This window comes from Cygnus atratus, chromosome 10 (genome assembly GCF_013377495.2).
Source record: "Cygnus atratus isolate AKBS03 ecotype Queensland, Australia chromosome 10, CAtr_DNAZoo_HiC_assembly, whole genome shotgun sequence".
In the NCBI taxonomy this organism is placed as follows: Eukaryota; Metazoa; Chordata; class Aves; order Anseriformes; family Anatidae; genus Cygnus; species Cygnus atratus.
Window position 1 is genome coordinate 11,664,667 of NC_066371.1, and position 20,047 is coordinate 11,684,713.

The 20,047-nt window shown below is 47.8% G+C and overlaps 1 protein-coding gene across 3 annotated transcripts; it reads right to left on the reverse strand.

The window, feature by feature from the left end:
• Window positions 1–46: 46 nt before the first annotated feature.
• On the reverse strand, window positions 47–17,388 carry TPRA1 (transmembrane protein adipocyte associated 1). 3 transcript variants are annotated; one of them, XM_035546663.2, is made up of 11 exons: window positions 17,275–17,388; window positions 13,351–13,553; window positions 13,072–13,204; window positions 10,484–10,570; window positions 8,786–8,858; window positions 7,694–7,773; window positions 6,389–6,499; window positions 5,927–5,987; window positions 4,753–4,855; window positions 4,053–4,133; window positions 47–2,987 (listed from the first exon to the last, which is right to left on the reverse strand). In XM_035546663.2, exons 2-11 carry the CDS (start codon window positions 13,539–13,541, stop codon window positions 2,753–2,755), a joined length of 1,155 nt encoding a protein of 384 aa, XP_035402556.1. In that variant the 5' UTR covers window positions 13,542–13,553; window positions 17,275–17,388; the 3' UTR covers window positions 47–2,752. The 3 variants fall into 3 exon arrangements, with proteins under 3 accessions (XP_035402556.1, XP_050568711.1, XP_035402557.1); XM_050712754.1 differs by having other exon boundaries at window positions 53–2,987; window positions 13,351–13,549; window positions 17,275–17,326; XM_035546664.2 differs by lacking the exon at window positions 17,275–17,388 and adding an exon at window positions 16,738–17,137 and having other exon boundaries at window positions 53–2,987.
• Between the last annotated feature and the right edge of the window lie 2,659 nt (window positions 17,389–20,047).

Here is a 20,047-nt window from a genome sequence, read left to right on the forward strand (position 1 = left end):
AAAAATCTGTCTCTGACAAAAAGAGACCATGGAACTCCATTATTATCTGCCAAACTTGTTCAGGGTTTATTTTTATTTAATCTGAAATATTTTTTTCTCCATAACATGGATCATTTGAAAAAGAACATATGACCATTTATGCCAAACAATTTTATCTCTTTATTTTACAAAAAATATATATACATTTATTCTATATTTAGTCTCTTTGCACCCCCCCACACAACACACTTCTGCTCGAGGACCATTGTGGACATGGCCCAAAGCACTATATACATATACAACAGGAGGAAGGTCAGTCCATGACCCAGCGCAGAAGCTCCTCAGCAGCAGAACACGGGACACTCCAGAAATCCTGGAGCCCTGCCGGCAACGGACAGGATGGACATGGTGACCACCTGCACCGGTGATCCTTCAGCACTGAATTCAGCTGATAAGGAGGCAAATTCAGGACCTGCTCTTCACAGCACCAAGGAGGGATAAGTCCCTGTACTCGGGGTGTTAGTCAGTGAATACTCCTTGGGATGGAAAAGTATTTGCTCCTTTATTTCTCAACTGCTTAGACTTTCAGATCTTTCAGACCTGTCCAAGACCCACCAGCTCCAGGGAAGCTCTGCAGGTTTCCCCACACTTCCAAACAGCAGCTCAGGATCGGTGTTGTAAGCAGCATTAGGAGAAGTAGGGCAATTCAGGCAACACATCATCCATCCCTTTTAGATTAGGCAAGCAAGCGTGGCTCAGGCCGATTCACAGCAAGCAATGGGAGGAGCACAGAACACTTCTCTAATGTGGCAAGGACTGACTTGGCCAGTTGCTTGTCCACCCCTTTCATAGTCATTACAAGGAAGGGAAATGTGAGAGGCTGTTGATCCACATGGGAAAATTTAGTTCTCACACATGGAAGCCTTTTTCTTCTTTTTTTTTTTTTTTTTTTTTTTTTTTTAAAGTTGTCGATGCTACTCAGAGGCCTGCAGGGCAAAGTCCACAGGCAGCAGAACAGAGAGGCTGCATTGCTCATTAACAAAAAAAAGATAAGCAGAGGGCCTGCATAGTTTCGGCAACTGATACGAACTTTGTGTTCTTATCCAAACTGTTTCTTCCTCTATGGTGGGAACACCAAGTAGCCAATGCTTCCCCCTACCTACTCATGACCCAAACCAATACCTCCACACTGCACCCTGCATGATGATTTCATAGAAACTCATACATCAATATTCTTTCTCAGAAATAGCAGCGAGTTGTGGCAAGAGATGTACACAGTACTCAAGTGTTTCCAATTCCCTCTTTCTACCATTTTTAGTGGAAAGTTACTATAGCAGATCTCCACCTACCTGTAGGACTCAGGTAGGAAAGCACCCCCAAAGCTAGAAGAATAAACCTCTTCGTCCCTGGAGAGCACAATCTGTCTCAGAAACCAGTCTACTGCAGCTTTCAGTTAACGGTCCCTGGATTAGAACACAATGTTATGGAACTGCATGCCAGACAGCTCTGACAACAGTCCCCATTCCAGTGTGGAAGAGATTAGTAAGTCCCAGACAGTCTTTAAATGAACCACACTCCACGTGCACATAACTATTTCCACTATAACAAGCCATAAAAACCTATTCAGACCAGAAGAAATCTGAGGATTAAAACTGTAACGTAACAGAAGCTGTAGCAGAGCGGCCACCTCCCAACCTAGAACACCAGCCAGCTTGATTCCAGAATGCCTATGGTGTTTGAGAGCTCCCAGTCACTACATACTGACAGCTCAGATTCATCACAGACTTCTGCTCTGCCTCCGGTATCTGAATGTCTCTGGAGCCTTCATCTGCAGAGTTAGCTTCCCTCGCAGCCCTCTCCGTGACCCTGCCAGAGCCATAAAGCCGGGTGCAGATGTAAAACACCCCTACCTCACAGGTTTTATTCTTGAAACTTAGCCCTGGCTCAGTGTTGTCACCTAGATGTCCCTGTGAACTCGGACGCACAGCGGTGCAGTCTCCATACTGTTTTACAGCTACCTCAGCTCAGCTGTGCTGTCCGTCCTTCTGTCTCCCCATTGCTCTGTCAGTTCACATCCATGCTACTAAACTACTAGCCTGTGCCCCCCAAAATAGTCCCAGGGCACACCGGACAGTTCATTCCTCTTCATACCTCTTCTCCTCCCCACACGCTCACAAAGTCCTTTTAAACCCTAGCAACTTAGAGCTTTCATTAGCATTAGCTGAAAGCAGAGATGAACCCAGCTGACTGGCTTCCCTCTTTAGACACTGCTATTGCTGCCTGTGCTGTTATATTATGACAAGACCCAGACAATTGTGCTGCTTGAGAAATCCCAGGACGACCATCTTTGGTTTAAACCACCAAACTCTTTCAATATGTGTAGAATACAGCAGTCAGATCAATAGCATCATCCCTAAATGCCATTCCCTCAATTGGCAGACAAGTGCTGTCAGTCACTGAAAGGCAGGAGGCGCCAGTCAGGCCTGGCTTCTGGATCAGATTCACATCTGGAACATGGAGGATCACGAAGGTTTGGTGTTCATGGGTTTACGAAGAGATCTGCTCTAGATTGTTTTCAGGTAGTGACAGTGTTCTTTCCAACGGGATTTGGGCTGCCAACTTAGTTCCACGATAGGTTTCAGAAATCCTAAGGAACAGAGGAAAGCCACGGCAGATAGCCAAGGACAGACTTCCAATGGACATCCTAACAGCTGTGTATCAGGGTGTTTAGAAGGAAAGGAATGAGGCATCATGTGAAGGGGGTAGCCCTGCCTTAGGCGTTGATGGCTTTCCAGCGGTCACTGTCTACGCTGTTGATGCTGCCCACGTGATATGGCATAGAGGCTACGTCATCCAGGTACGCTGTGGTGTCGATCTGAGTGCTGGAGTAGAACCCAGAGTCCATTCCCTCCTTCTTGGCAACAGCGTACGGATGGGGTAGGTGCACATCCACATCTTCAGGTTCATCCACCTGACATTTGTAGGAGAAAAGGATCTTCGGCTCAGACCTGGAGTTATTAAAGATTCAAAAACACGCGTTAAAGCAATGCGGTGTCTCATCACAGCCACCTATCCTTAACTGAAACTCGGCAGCACCAAAACCCATGTAGTCAGGTCCTGAAGAACCCTTCACATGAGCGTTCAGTCCTGAAATACACCTAGTGGAGTGATTGCCGTGAAATTATGCTAAATGTAGCTTAGGAGCAGGCTACTTGGGAGAAATAAAAATGGCAGAGTCCTGACTTCAGTGTGGGAAGCAACTCCGAGTTCTGAAGCACTGAGGGCAATCCTTAGCATCCAAACATCACCGGGCTTCACAGCAGGCCTGGCTACTGGTAACAAGAGGATTCCACCTCATGTTCCATTCATGTGCATCAGGAAAGTCAAAATACAAATACTTCACATGTGTCTCCATCTCACAGAGATTACATGCCTCTGTTACAGGTCTGACTCCAGAAACTGTTTCTTTCTGATTTCAGAAACATTTTGGTATTTTAGGAGTACTTTTTGTTCTTGGTTGTTCAAAAGCCTGATGTTTCTTGCTCGTGGATACTAAAAGTTACAGCCTACACTACTGCACTTTTCCAATCAAGATGAATCTCCTGAGTGGCCACACGGCGGCACCCTCAACCCAGTAATAAACACTCCCAAGTGCTTTTAAGTAGTGACTACCCCGTTGTATAGGAATCCCCAGTCAAGGGGTTACTTAACCCCCAGATCCTTACCAAAAAGGTATTAAAAAATCCACTCAGGAGCCCGATTCATCAGTCAGGACTCGATCTCTCACTAACCACTTAGTTACCAACTTCAGCCGCAGAACTTTGCACTAACAGGATGCAGACACTGAAGTGACCCTCCTTAAGTGTTCGAGAGGAATACAAATATTGGCTCAACTTCGCATACAAAAGAAGTGACCTGCCCTGGGTCATGCAAGAAAAACAGCAAAGCCAGAAATAAAAAATTGGTTCCTTAACTGGCATTCTAGTCACTGCCTTTTTCTACAGACTGAAAAAACTCAGGTGCCAACCAATTAACAATATATACTCCCTAAATCCCGGTTCCTGGCTACTCACCCAAAGAAGCCTTTCAGGAATGCCACATAGATGAGAGGTGCGAAGAAGCTGAAGTAAAGGAACGTGGTAGCATCAACACAGCTGCAAAAGGGAACATGAAGACATTTAGGACTCAAACACAACAACTGGACAACCCCAGCGACATCCACCCAAAGGATATGATCCCACTTCCCTCCAGCATCCAAGCAGAGCATAAGAAGAGTCTTCCGCTAACCAATTTCAGACTGATGCAAAATAACAGACTTTGCCACCAACATGTCACCTCTCCTAGGCACTCAAGAGGAAGCCATGCCATGTTGCAGGTTCCAAGCCCCAGTGCTGCTAATTTTGACGAATGGAAGGTGACTGATCTCTGCAGAATGGGACTCCAGATATGACCATGAGCATCTCCATGCTATTCCTAGCAAACAGGCTATTTACTCCCTTGTTATCTATGAAACAAGCCAGTGGCCAGGCATCAGTGGAGTCAAACTACTGGTCTCTCTCACCACCTCAAGGCCACCGTGAAGGACGCACTCCAGAGACCTCCCTACTTCAAGCTTCCTGATGATTTAGAATTCTTTTGGCATGAAACAGAACCAACAACTTTATTCCCCCTTAGGAACACCATGGAAGTTTGCTTTCTCGAGACAGGCAGTGTTAACGGACACAAATGCAACATGAGAGACTGGGCTGCAGACCTCCCTCCCAGCATACATACCACAGTCCTTCGATGATATCCACGCAGAGAAGGGCACTGCCCAGGCCCTGCACCAGGTTCAGCAGCGCCAGGATTCCAGCATAAACATAAAAACTCCTCCTGGCTGTGGGAAAGACATGAACACGAGGATGAAGCTCAACCTCACAAGCACCAGAAAGCGCCATGCAAATAATAGGTCCTGTCTGACAGAGCTGGCAAACCCAACGTAAGCATCTCAGCATCTTGGTTGTTTTATGAGCTCTTAGGAGTTAAGATGACATTTTCCTGTCCCATGCTGCCAGGACTGATGGAGGTATAATGGGCTAACCCAGACCCTCCTGCATGTGTATACGCAAATACACACACTGAAGACAGGTTTTGAAAGCATGTGGCCATGGCAACATGTGCGAAGATGTTACAAGCAAACATCTGGAACCACTGTCACTCATATATTTGGACATAAGAAAAAAAAAATTCCCCAGCTGAACCAGAAGTTGTGTCCTTTTGATCTGCAGACTAACAAAACTGCTCAGGAGACCCGGACAGGAGCAGCAGGGTATGCTGGACCAGACAGACCAGGCTCGGGATTGCCTGCTTGTGCCATGTGCCACACACCCACTCCCTCCGGGTACCCACACATGGATACCAACACTACACGGAGAAAGCACAGTGCAATTCAAGTATCTCAGTAGCAGCCCCTCTCCCTGTTCAAGAACTGCAGATATTCCACAAGCAAATAAACAGCACACACCTACAGAAAAGCACCTTAAAGTAAACGCCCAAATAAAACTTATTAGGCAGCTTCCAATCAGCCTCCTTCTCACAGGCTGACTAGCACGGACACTTCAACATCGTATGTGCACTTCAAAAGGAAATCATTATTAAGGCAAGGATTCTTATTGCTCTTCGGAGATTATATATTTATACCTGTATCAAGAACCAAGATACTACATCTTGTTTCCTTAACGTAACTAATTTGCTGTTGAAGTTGCAATGTAATTCCTCTCACCGTGCCCTCCAAAAGGCACAACATCCTACTTTCCAGTGATAACTTGAGTCCTTTGCCACGTTTCTGTACCCTTAAATAGCAGGACGTACCTTCAGCACAATCACATACAGGAACCTCTTATTCCCACCTATGTTTCATCATGATGCTGTCCCCACCTGTATGACGGAACACACTACAAGCACTTACAAGGCAGAGAAATCCGGTCCTTAAGAGGAGTTTTTGGAAGAGTCACCACGAAGGAATAGACCTGTTGAGACAAAGAAATAACTGTTCCACGGCTGCTCGGGAAGCCTTGCAGAGGCAGTGAGTGGCGTCACACACTTCCTAGATGTCTCAGGGCAGGGACACAGGCTCCCTGACATTAAACCCAGGGCACACGTGAAGGCTCCACACCTCACCCCATCAGCACACAAAGTCTGGTCACTGAGAAACAAGGGAGCAAAGAACATCTGAGCTCAGCTCAGACTCAGCTGTCACAGCTTACACAAACTTTTTTGCTTCAGCTTCCTTGTCTCATGAAAAGCATCATGCTGCATTGTATCAGGCAGGAGGTGGCCTAGGGCCTTGTTATGTTGAAATCATCCTCCCTACTCCATTCAGAAATTATAAAGAGGCTGTCAGAGTGCACAACACGTGCCTCGTACTTACCAGAAAGAAGAAACAGGAGCTGGCAAGCCAGAAGTGCCTCCCTCCATGACCATAGATGTTGAAGTCTTCTGCTGAGAGGTGGGCATCAGGGTACAGGATTTCCAAGGTCCCCTAGGAGGAAAGTGACACCATCACTACACTAGGACAGTCAGCATCCTCACTACAGTAGGTGTGCGTATAAGTGAGACTGTTGAAAGTTCAGTTAACAGTTGTCTGTGCCACGCCTAAGACCTAACTGCTGCCTTGCTTAGGCCAAGTTATGTTCATCCAGAATAGGAAAAAATAGAAAACGAGAAGTGATAGGAAAAAAAAAGGTGGCAAGAATCAGCATCTAAAGGGATACAGCAGTGACATTCCAGAGAAGAGACTGAAGAAAGGGAGGAGAGTGATTTCAAGCAGTCATCTATTTAGAACAGTTCCACTCCTATTTCCATCTCTAAAGTACACCTTTCCTGCTGCAACATCCAGAATATAAATGCCTGCACTTGTGCAGGAGTTAGGAAAGGAGACTGTCTTCTTCACTTGAATCCCTGAGAAATTATATAAATAGAAGCTACCATACTGACAGTGGAGAGAGAAAAGAATTTGTAAGCGTTATCAGCCTCTGATACGGTTCTCAAACACTTGATACTTAATCAGGCTCCTCCAGGATATCATGTGGCAATGATCAGTTCACTGCCTCCACACACCAGGGCCTGATCACTGAACAATGATCTGTGTGTTGTTCTGGTGCCGCCCCAAATAGAGGCGCAGAGCTGAGCACTTACATACCAATGAGAAAAATAAACCCAGACACACGCTGTATTGTCCAGAGAGAGGGAGACACAGCTAATAACCGAGCTAGCAAGCCAGCTGCTCGTTTGAAATGAAGCAAGAGCTCTCATCTCTCAAAGAGACAGGAGACAAGAGGCACAGTGCACAGCCCGTACTGACAAGGGCACTTTGGGTGTCTCCATCTAGTTTTGATTGTACTTGAGGCTAGACCCAAAATCTGTGGCTCGGATGTGAAAAACACTCACTCCTGTTCCAAGATTCAATGAACAAGGAAATCCATCCAAACTTCTTGACCAAAGATTTCTTGACCTTGACTGATGCATTCCTGCCATGGAGACGACAGGGTGATATGGTCTAGCATGTGCTCTGGGGAACTTTGTACTCCACCACGAACATCCAGTCTTCCCCCAAAACTCTGTCCAGAGAGCAAAGCTGCCACTTCCGAAACATTCCAGGAATCCCACACCTAACAAACTCCATGGCAAGTCACTCCTTTTGCAAAGGCTAACTCTTCTGCTCTGATGTACTCACCTGGGTGACAGAATATGCCAGAGACAGCACTGTAGTGATTGCCAGAACGCGTTTCACACTCGACTTGCTCTCCAGATGACCTGGAATTAAGGAATAAAGAAGTGACTCAGGTTGCAATCCCATCCCTGCTAAAAATCAGTTCTCTCCAAAACCAATTAACGAAAACGTTTGTATTTCCACAGGCCTTCAAGGGAAGTTTAAAGCTTACTTAACCCCTGTCAACTGCTCCCACTTGGAGAGCTAAGCCTTTCAGAGGCAAAGTAACACTTGTAAAATAACAGGTTTTTAATTGCTTCCTCCTGCCCATGCTAATACAGAGAGGAACCAAGTCCTGTCACTTGGATTACAAGCAAAAATCAGGAATGATTCCATTATCATCTACATGGACAGGTTTTAATTTCTTTCCAGGAAAAATGTTGATGGGAGACTGGATTAGAGGAAGGGAGAATGTCTTACATAATTTAGAAAAATCTGCACTGAAATACGTTGGAGCAGCCCATCTCCATAAGCTCCTTCTAACCTAAATTATTCTACAACCCCACCAAAGAGGAAAGAGACAGTGCTCCGATGTCTTAATGGCAGATGTGACAGAGATGCCTACCCTTTCCCCCAAATTTGACCCACAGCAAGAGGTGCTCCAAAAAGTATTTTTACTTGTACAACTGCAAGTAGAGTGACAGATTACAAGTACAGCTAAACGGACTGAATGAAGCCAGGTTGGACTCAAACTAACCAAGGTGGGAAGCAGATAGAAGGACCCCCAGAAGCAACCATCTTCTTTAAATAAAAAGCAATTTAAGTAAAGACCAGACAGTTAATCTCTGCATAAAGGTCTTCACCTAAGCTGTACACTCCTTCACCACAAGCATGCAGGACAAATAAAGCACAAATAAATCTTGCAATTGTACAAGCCATAGAACTGTGAATGTAATCAGGCTTTCAGCCATTTCTAACAAGCTAATTTTTCCTTTGTCTTTATTCTGGAATTCCTTAATTTTGTAGGATTAGCATTTCTACAAGCTTACAGATACAGCATCTGTGGAAAGAAAGGGAATAGGAAACATCCAAAGCACTCAAACTCCCGGCACATACCAAAGGCAAGGCCTAGAATCACCACACTCAGCTCAATCGCCAGAAGGAAGAACCTTGTGATCTCCCACAGGATCTGAGGGATAACAGAAACCAGACAAACATGATTAGAAGGAGCCAGGAACCAGTTAGAAGTTAATACAGCAAAACTCCATTCTCTGCTCCAGGGGATAGCTGCCTCTGAATGGAACAGGTCATTTCTACAAACCTTCCTCGTGCTTTGTAGGGATGCTAGTTTTATGCTTGTCCCAAGGTCTGATCTTGTCTGAACAGAACAATTGTGTGAGAGAAAGCAAACAGCTTGCCTCCGGAGAGGCAGAGTGGCCACGGTTTGCCACGCTCGTGGATCTGTCACTTGTCATGAAAATGCCCTTTCTGCTATACTCTCAAGAAGCAACAATCCAAGATGATCTTAAAAGTGTAATTTCAAACAGGGACAGTTCTTAAAGAAGAAAATTCTGCAGTAAAGTTATATCTGAATAAATTCGGTATTATGCCCTCCCCCAAGGAGGTCTGGGTTTTGGTCCCCAAATCCAGAGTATATTCAACTCTAAAACTGAATAGCTTCCAGTTTGTCATTTTTAATTCCCAGGCTTCGTTTGGTGAAACAAGATCGGACAAAAAGCAGGTGAGGTGACTTTCCAGAAAGTCATACAATAAACCAGGGCCACACTTAGGACAAGAACTCTGATTCTGGCTTATTTATCCCTTTTCTCTGAGCACTGGTGCTCTCTTGAATATACATAATATTTTAAGAGGCATGCAATAAGACTTCTCAGAAAATATATTTATAGTTTGAGACGTTCTCTCTCGTGTATATGCACATATACATGAGCAAAATATATGTGCATATGAGAAAAAACAGAAACATAAGGCATATTAGAACATGAGCCCACAGGAAAGATTAACTGAATGTCTGTCCTCCTGCATGACTTCTCAGCAAGGTGAAAGCACCTTCTCACCTCTTCTCCATTATTCGAGTCCTGGACATACATCTGTTCAGCAGAGGTGAATGGAAGTGCCACAAACGTCCAGCTACTCACTACAAGCAATGCCTTAAAATGCTTTTACAGGGAAAGCAAGAGAATCACACTGATCCCAGAGAACAAAGGTAGAAGACCCGTACTCTGGGCAGCCCTTCTTCCTCCAACAGCTCAAGCAGCAGATTTTTTTTTTTTGTTTTAGGTAACATTCTGTTGCAAGGCAAACGATTACAAAGGAACAGCACGTACAAAGCTATTTCCTGTTTGCTAAGGGTTCACCCTCTGCTCAGAGAAACTGCAAGGACATTCAGATATCAGGACAAAAAGGGAATTCTGTTTTATTTGCTTTCAACACAAAAGACTTCAGTATTTTTCCAAGAGCCCCTCAAATATAGCAAGAGCAACAGAAGCCAGTTATTGCTTATCCACTAAAGGTATCCGAATGTTTGTTTAGCTCTTGCGAAGAGCAACTTTCCATCTGCAGGAAAGTTTAACTGCCACTGTTTGTGTCTAATTTAGGAAGTCCATTGTTTTACAGCCCTGGATGTTGTGATCAATTAGATACAGCTATCAGAACAGGATTCCATAGCCCACATAAGCTGTGAGTAGTGCAAACAAAAACACATTCTTCTTGCATGCAAATAAAAGGGAAGCAGTAGCAGAATGCTGCGGCCAGAACCGCATGAAGCGGAGCCTCTAGAACGCGTACCGTACCTACCTTATCGGCAACTGTGGCAGCATCAGAGGCACTCACAGTCATGGAGACAACAGCACGGGCAATACCAACCAAAGCCACCACAAACACCTACATGAAAAGGTATCAAAAATAAGCAAATAAGCTCATGTCCAAAGGCGCGCATGCAGTAGTGACCAGACACCCTTTTGGAATACTGTTTCCAGGTCAGCTTCAAAGCCTGATAATGTGTACTGAGAACCCCACGTAACAGATTCAGTTTAATTTCCTGAAGAAAATTCCTCAGGCTTGTCAGGTGTGGGAGTACTGGCTTACAATTTATGAAGGTGCATATTTCCTCAGCTGTCAGATTAAACAGTTCTGAGGAATTCTCATCCACTCCTTTACAACCGTGCTTTAGTAATCTAGCTCTTCCCACCCTTCAGTCTGCTGGGGCTGGGCAGGAGAAAAGTCAGACAAAATACAGCCCTCCAAATTACAAGATAAAGCACTTGGTATGACTGAATAAACCAATGGCATCAGATAACAGAAGCCACTTCATACCAACTACCACACTTCAGATCCGTGATAAAGCTGAAATCCACAGTTCTTTCCCTCAACGCTGACAACGCTCAGGAATGCGGAAGGTAAGTCAACGCAGCCAACAGCTTTAAAGCTTCTCACCCCAGCACACAGAGCAAAGTCAAGATACCCAAGTCAGCTCATGCACCATTTAAGCATGGCAGCACAGAGCGCAGCAAGGCTAATTTGCCATCCCCTGTGCTGTCACAACTATACTCTGCAATTAAGACCTCAGTTGGACATATCTACCCTCTGCTGTGCAGACTTACCCTCTGAGAAGACAGATTTTTCCAGATAAAATTCTCCACGTTAAGAGCTAATTTAGACAAATGATGAAGGTGTGAGACAGCTAAATCTACCACAAAATGGAAGTCCAAGCTAATTCCAAGATGGATGGAGAATGGAAACAACCAATAAGTCACCTACTGCAGATTGGTTCCTCCTTAGAGGAAGAGGGGACACAACAGCACAAAAGAATAATGTGACATTCCCTTCTGGGGTCAAAAATTGAGGACAAAACACCAACAAAAAAAGAAGGGTCCCTGAATATAACGTGTTCTGGAGCAGCAACAACTCAGAGAGGAGAACACACCCTTTTTGCTTCCCCTCTAAGAAGGTAGAGACTCTTCCAAAGCTATTAACTTAGCTTTAATCACTGACTCCACAAGAAAGCATTCCTCCAAAATGTGTCAAACAGCCATTTGAAAGGAAATCCTCACAGAACACACTTAATATCCTCATCTCCCAAAAACTCAACCGAGAAGATCAAACTGAGTGAAAAGCACTTTTCTCTAAGGCTGTTTCATCGCATGCCACTTCTCACTCTGTTCTGAAGAAGCTGACAGCATACAGTCAGTTCACTTTTTTCTTTCCTTTGGTTTCTCAGTTTTACTTTTCAAAGCCTTTGGAATGAACTTCTTGCTGACCCCTCTGCGTTACTGGAAACGGAACGGAAGACTTAAATCCAGCCTGGAAATAGCTAGTAATATTTTCCTAAAGTTGGAGGATTTGTGCATGGTCCTGGTTACCCAAAACTTTGCACGAGCTCAGTGCCCACACCTCACACCTGTAAGAGCTGTAAGATTTCTCACCAAAGATTCAGCTGAGGCTAGCAGCTTACATTCTCTTTTGATGCACTGTGGGTTTTGCCATGCCAGTACCTGTATGCTGCCTGAAGGATGCCTCCCAATCTAACCCAGTTCAAACACCCATTTACTTACACAGCCTGTACTAATCCCACTGAGAAAGAGCAGGCACATCATGCTGCTTGGAGGCAAGCTAGGATCTCAAAGTACACCTAGGATCAAGCTTCTGAATGACATTTCACACAAATCCGAGCAGGTTCCTAGCTGCATTTACAATGCCCTGTGAGCAGAATCACTGAGTAGGACTGACGTTCAGAGATTACAACAGAGACTATCTGAACGTGATCAGAAGCTGCCTGTGCTTTTCTGAACTGGGGAGAAGAGAACAGAAAAGATCTTGAACGTTTGAGAACTGTGACTGCATTGCCTATGTTTCCATCCTAAGTAATAACAGGAATATCATCTAGCAGCCACTTTGATATGATGGGAAAAACTGACTGGGTAAGGCTACCGCATTCCCAGACTAACCAGAACCCTGCCGCGTCACTGTTTTCTACACTAGATGACCAAGCTTTCTAACAAGGGCAACAAAAATTATTCTCCAGTGTTTCACTTTCACTACCTCAGTGAGAAGCAAGTTTCATGTCACATGACTTACTGTAAAGAGGAAGGAGAATAGAAGATACTAGACCCCAAGACAATAAAGCAACAAATGAAGGAAAATAAGTCACCACAGAACAAAAACCACCCATATCCAGATACGGACATTCCCATAATCCAAAAAATAGAGTTCAACAGTGAAATAGTGTCTACTTCTGGTAATATCCCTCTGACTAAAAATAGATTTTATCCCTGTGTAATTTGGTCTAGGCTCTCTCACTCTCTCCACTGGTTCGGTGATACTGTTCATGAGCGGTAATAAAAAACACTCCTTCAATCAGTTCAAAAGCACACAGTGGTACTCACTAGTATGTAGAATGTGGTGAAGATTGGGCTGGAAGTGACCCGGATTTTGGCCCTGGCAGAGGGCAGCTTCCAGAGAAGAAACATAAAGAAAAGCACATTGGGAACCAGGAGCAAAAGATCCCAGTAGCGGACTCTGCAAAAAGTAAATAAAACAGGTTTTTTTTTCCTGTTCTTCAGCATCTAGAAGGCAAGGTACCAGCCCCAGTCCCTTCTCTCCCAAACTCTCAGAAGAAAAGCTCTTTCCCCTGGCCCAGGGTCAGGCTGTGATCCCCTTCTCACCTGGATTTCCCAATGTCCTCATAGAGCAACAGCAGGCACTTGTGTGGCACAGTGATGTTGGTGTCATTGATCACCTGCATTGTTTTTGGGGACAAAGTTGTCACATTATCTAGTGCTGTCACCAGGGCAGTAGAGTGTGTGACGTTGTCAGACACGGAGAACCTCATCACAGACATCATGGACTGCAGCATCCTGCCTTCTTTCTGGTCCAGGTCAAGCACAGCACAGGACAACAACAGCAGAGAAAAAGGAACATCAGATCAGTTGTGAGTCAGAGCTCAAAAAGCACATCCCTTCCATTAGGCCCCTGGACAACTGCTTCCTGCTTGTTACAGCAAATTATCATCATCATCAGGACTGCATTACACAACAGAACAAACGCCACCTGCCCTGCACACAGCCATTAGGGTACTCAGTGGAAAACCAGGATCTTGTATCAGAGCAACAGGCACCTTCAACACAGTGGCATACTAAGCTGGAGTAATTTTGTGATTTGAGCTTTGGCAGATTCCTAGAAGAAATCAAGACTCAGCAGCAATGCATGGCATCCTCAGAGGCAAACTCTGCTGTACCACTAATTATTCCAGTTCCCAAGACCAAGAAGTCAATGAATTAATTTCAACTACAGCAAAGAAAAAACGAAGGCCCGTACCTAAAACTTGTTGCTGTTACCAACCCTACAGTCAGAGCTGACATACTTTTACCAAAATGGACTGCACCATCTGCAGAAAACAACACTGGCAAAAGCCAAAATTCAGAACTTTTCTTCTAATCCTCCACAAGACACCAGAACTATTTTGATCTAAAGCACAACAGCAAGGATATGGAAAGACAGTGCCTGTCAATGACCTGACCAGCATAAGGCTCTCCAGCTTCATTACCCACCAATCTTGATCACAGTGAACCTCTCAAACACAGAGCAGCACCTGTGCAAACTGGCAGTCAACAAGTCCAGGACCGGGTGCAGTCCTACCTGGTGAATTTCCTAAGGCCAAACTCTCCGGCAGCAGAGAGCTACACAGTCAGAATCACAGGAGTTGTGGAGCTTGGTTCTTCTCCCTGCCCTACCTTACAATTCTCCAGCCACTTGGAAAAGTGACAAGGCAGAGCTTCCCATCTCCTGCTGAAACTTTTTGAGTTGCCTTTCCTGAGAGGACATTCACATGTTTTCTTCCATCTGTCCGTCCACCAGGCCCTACACTGCTGTGTTATTCCGCTCCGCTATCCATTAAACTCCACATGCTTCATGCCCATGCCAGTGGCTTTGCTAAGTGTCATAGCAGCAGAAGTGACAGCAGTTCATCACTCTCTTGGTTCCACAATCATTTTGGAAGCTCGAGTGGATGCTGGCACACAGTGCTGTAGAGCAGGATTAGAGTTTTGACCTGATTTATATTAGCAAACCTGCTCCTGATTCAGTGTCACCTTACAGTGATCCTCTCTTCTTCGTACCCCAAAACAGCAACCCTCACTGTTCATACGCTGCCTAGGAGCTGAATGCAAGCACAGGGTCCTGTCACCTCTCCCGGCACTCCCCAGAGACGCGGTCACCGCTGACAGATCCAAAAGAACCTCGACCAACTGCCCTCTTAGGGATGTGTGGTGTCAGAGATAGCACTCTAGTAGTCTGTGTGCTATAGTTAATCCAAGATTCACCTCAGAAAAATTCTCCCTGTTTGAATTTAGCCCTGGCTGGCACAACAAAACCAGCAGCCTGAATGACAGGAGTCAGCAGGTAGCTTCCCTGGTAGATGCCGAGTGACTCACCGGTCAGAAAAAAATCAGCACAGCCCTGCGTCATCTGGAGGTGCTCGGGAGCACCTTCCCCACAGACCGCTCAGGACTGTGGCCACAAACCTCTCTTCAGAGCTGAGGCTCTTCCAAGGTCTTCTGAGGAGTCACTCCCAGCTGACAGAGCCTCCCTTTGATTCACCCCTGCTGACAGAGACTTTGAAATGGGACTTGCTTTCGCGGCTGCCATGTGCTGCACTGCACAAGGGACGTCCCATCAAACAAAGACACACAGACCTGGAAAGATCAACTTTGTGCTGAGGTGGCAACGTGCGTGCCAACAAACCCTAGTTCTAGCAGAGGTTCCAGCAAACAACCTTCACATGGCAGACCTCTCCAGAAGTGTCCTCTCTCCCCTCCAGTTTCGCACTCTTCTGAATTGACACCGTTGAGAATGATTTTCTCTAAATAATTCTGCTCCATTCTCCTCTGAAACACTTCCCTGACCTCTGCGTCTCAGTAGCAGCAAGGTACAAATACATTCACATTTGTCAACACAGAAGAAATTCTACCTAACTTTAAAAAGGCTTGGAAAGGGTAGAGAAAAACCTCACAGAGCATGGGTAGAACAACATCACCAGCTGTGAACCATCACACCCTCTAATAACGTTTCTGGGACAAAGATTTGATCTGCTCATCCCATTGAAAAGAGCCCAAGTGTAAAGCTACAGAAGAATTACATGGGAACTAACATGTTCTTACAAAAACAAACAAACAGGCTCCAATTCTTTTCCCCTAGAACCCGCCACTATCACGCAACAGCAGCGAGCTGCTGATAAGGAGAGGGGTTGGCCACGTCTAGCAGCCAGCTCCAGTCACAAGTTTCAAAGGGCAAAGCAGGACTGAGCTTACCGCTGTGCCAGGCTGCTCACCGTGACCTGGTACTAGGATCCTGCTCCTCTTCCCAAGGCGGGATACGCACAGAGGCACAGCAACAGGACGCCCAGCGCACCGCGAGGGGCAGCCAAAGCCCTCAGCCAGACAGCACCATCCTCACGCTTAGGTCTGCCCTGATCTGGTGGAAGTCACCAGCAAAAACCTCACAGCAATGGGGCCGGGAACTGATGGCAGGGATCGGGCTAGGCTTTGGGATCCCAGCAGCACCGCTCCCTAGAGCAGACTCTCCAAACCCTCGAAATAAACGCAGTCAGCTGAGCATATCCGAGCCATCACTCACCGCACCCTGCTGCCCGGGCAGCCCCGCTGCAATCCTGCCCGGCCCACGCACGGGCTGAAGTCAGCCCCAGCCACATGAAAGGAGCCCGGTGCCACAGCCACGGCCTCCCTCCTGACAGGCTGCCCTATCTGTCAGGCAGAACCCAAAACAAAGCGGTCCTCTACGCACAGCCCGACTTGGCTGAGCCCCGTTGCTCTGCCCAGGCACTGGCATCTCCAGCGTTATTTGGAGAGAAAACACGGAGATACCCTGTAGGGTCACTGAGACAGAGCCTGGGCACCTTTGGGGCTGATAACTGCCTCTCCCTGAGCGGGTTTAGCTTTCTGGCTCCTGACACCAATGGTATCGGGGCTCTGCACAATTTGGGGCAGTCGCCTGCCCCCAGAGCCCGGCCACACAGAGCCGAACCGCGCACCCACCTGAGCCCTGGCTCTAACAGCAGCGACCGCTCGCCTTCCTCCTGAGGACAGCGCTGGGAAACCGGGCGAGCACAGAGCGCGGCGGGTGGCACTGCTCCCTGGGAGCGGGCTTGTGCAGCAGGGAGCTGCTCGCCGGCTCCTGCTTAAATTTAGCTGTCGCCTCAACAATTTCAAGGTTTAAAAAAAAAAACGAAAAAAAAAAAAAACAAGCGAAAAAAGCCTTTTTCCTACTCTTCTTTTTAAAGACAGCTTTTCAAACCTCGCTCTTAGTCTAAACAGTTAGGATTCCCGTTTTAGCCCCTACAGGACCCCCCAGGAGGCAGCTCCAGCGCCCTGCTCCCCCCGTCCTCCCATCTCCCCCCCACACCCGCCCCTGCTCCAGCCCCCGCGGGCCGAAAGCCCCCCCCAGAAGGGGGCAGCCGCCGGAGCAGCACCGCCACCCCCAGAGCGCCCCGCTCGGCAGCCAGGCTCCGGGTCCCCTCCCGTCACCCGCAGCCCCCCGGGCAGGCCCCGCCGTCCCCCCCCCCCAGCTCCTACCCGGCCTCCCCTCAGCCGCGGGGCCCGGCCCGGCCCGGCCCAGCCCCACCAGGCCCCGGCCCCGCCGGGGAGCGTCGCTGTAGGGAGGCTGGAGCAAGGCGCGGCTACCAGGCCGGAGCCTTTTCGGCTGGGCTCGGGGGGGGGTTTATTGAGAGATGGTCCCTCAGCGGGGGAGGGCAAAGGCCAATGGGGAGGCAGGAGGGGATGGAGAGGCAGAAAGAAATAGCGGGGACAGCCAATGGGGAGCGGGGGGAGGCGGGACTCGGAGGGCGGGCACGCGGCGGTTTAAAGGAGCCCAGTCCCGGCGGCCAGGTCTACCCAGCCGATCTCCCCCCACACACACACCCCACGCCCCAGGGCCATGGTGCAGGCGCTCACCAGCTCCCCCGGGGACAGCAGTGCCCCGCAGCCTGCCCTCGCACCTCCAGCAGGCGGCCACCTTCGCGCAGGGCCCTCACGCTGCCCTCAGCACCTGGTGGCGCCCAACAGCCCCAACACTGCTCTGGTGGGGCAGGGAAATGGCTGCCTTGAGCCCATGGAGGGGCAGCCGTGCCCTCGGCGCTCGCGGCAGGCTCTGCGCTGCACCGCCTGGTTCGGATTTTCCAGGGCAGCCCGGGCAAGGCAGCGTCACACCCAGCTCCCGAGAGCACAGATGTGACCATGGGCGCTCGTGTGAGCCAGCACCCGAATTGGTGTGTGCCTCCAGGGCTGGGAGAGCAAGGATTTTAGGCTACCTCAATAGAGGAATTGTTTATTAAAAGCAGGGGAGTTAATAATTTTCTTCCGCGACCCGGATGCTGTAATCAACACCCTGTAGGAGAGAATGATTAACGAGCTGGAGAGTTTGGCTTTTAAGGAACGTTTGAAGCTGAACTAGCTCGGCATAGTTTGGACAACAGCAGCAAAAGGGGAACAGGAAAATTCATTAGCAGGATTGGGAGGTGCAAACACCAGTTGGTGAGAAAAGATGTTCAGTATGGCAAATAGGGACATAGCTGGGAGAAATGAGGCAAGATTTAACAAGGAAGTTAAAGGAAATAGCTGGCTAAATATCAGCAGGTCACTCTTGGCAGTAAGAGCCGTCTGACTGAGATCCCAGTTTCAAGGAGGATGCCTGTTACCTGAGTCACTTCAAAGACCGGAGGTTACACTGACGTGGTTTTCCTATCTGTGGTTCACCTGGGGCTCTAGGGATTGCTTCTGTAGGAATGCAAGGCCTCGACTGCGTTGCACTTTGCTGTACAGTCAATACCTTTTTAGAAGATCCCTGTATTAGAAAAGTTTGCATGACCTGCTCTAGGGAACAGCAAGCACGGAGTTATTTGGGGACCACCCCACACTTGCATCTTTCTCAGATAAGTCTGCTTGGCACTATTCTCAGGTTTAAATTTCCAGCTTCACTACAGAAAACCTCATGGAGGGGACAGGATGCGCACTGGACTCTGGTGGCTGCCTCAGCCCCATTCCTCTGATTTTCTACCAGGTTGAACCAGGTTTTTATGCTGGTGTCATGCCACTGGAATGACACCTGGAGCAGCCGGTCATCAGCTTGCCCGTCTCACATTGTCGTTCGGGTTAATGATATGTTGCAGTATCTTGGCATGTTCTGTTTATGGATCCAAACTCTAAGGCTCAGGAGGCCCCAACGTCTCTGAGTTACAGAAGGGACACCTCTATTCTAAGAGAGGTGGAGTGCTTCTGACTAAAAAGTGCCTTGGCAACAGAGCCAGGAGTAGAAGATGCGTCTTCTCACTTCTAGCCTCAGGCTCTAACTAACTGAACGTGTTACCTCCCACATTACTGTGTCAGAAGGAAAGATTTTGCCTTCCAATCCACATGCTCTTTCCATCTGAATCACTCTGAGGCTATAGCCCAGCCCTTAGGACACCAAAAACTGTCTCTCAAATAGAAGGCTACTGGGTGCCACCCCAAGGACCATGACAGTTTAGATCCTGCCTTCCTCGCTGCCACCTTGAAATGGAGATGGGCAATCCACGCTTGTTTCCCTGCATTAACGAGCCGTGCCCTTCAGCCCAAACACATGGTGTGCAAACAGCTCTGCTCTTCCCACCTCAGAGACTGCCCCATCTCCTTGCTGCATGCTGAGAACCGCTGCTCTCTGACGTTTCCCCAGACCTGAGCATAAAGGTGGCAGGGCTCACTCGGTTGGTCCTTGCTGTGTCTCTCGACACTGCCAGGATGAAGCAAGACAAAAGTGATATTCAGCATGCCTTGGTATAACCCTGGTGGCCCTGTCACTTGGTGCTTTACCTGCTACACCCTGTTGCCCTTTGGCACCGAAGTCTCACCCGACTCGCAGGTGTCAGAGACAGATGGTGCAGGTATAGTTTCCAAAACATCACCGCACTCTCATATTGTCACCAAATTCAATTCTTTTCAGACATCTCTCTAAAATATGTTTCAGGTTTCATTGGATCAGCCTCCTGGACAGAACATTAGTTCCCATCCTAAACTGCTTTGCCGTTCAGCTGCTGAGCAACTGCAGAGGCAGATGTGCTCGCGTTGTTTCAGAGCTACCGATGCCCAGAGCTAGGCCTGAATTTTCACCACAGGGTTCCCGCTGGGCTGTACATCTCTGCCCGGCTGCTCTGAGCTCAGTCCCACAGCTCCCCCCGTGCCGCAAGCCGCCAGTTTGCGAAATCCTGGTGGTGTGCTTTGCCGGGAGGCTGGTGTTTCAGACTCACAAAGGGCGCTGGGCAGCTGTGAGGGAGGAACAGCAGAGCTTCTCTGTGTCCTGACCCGCAGCCTTCAT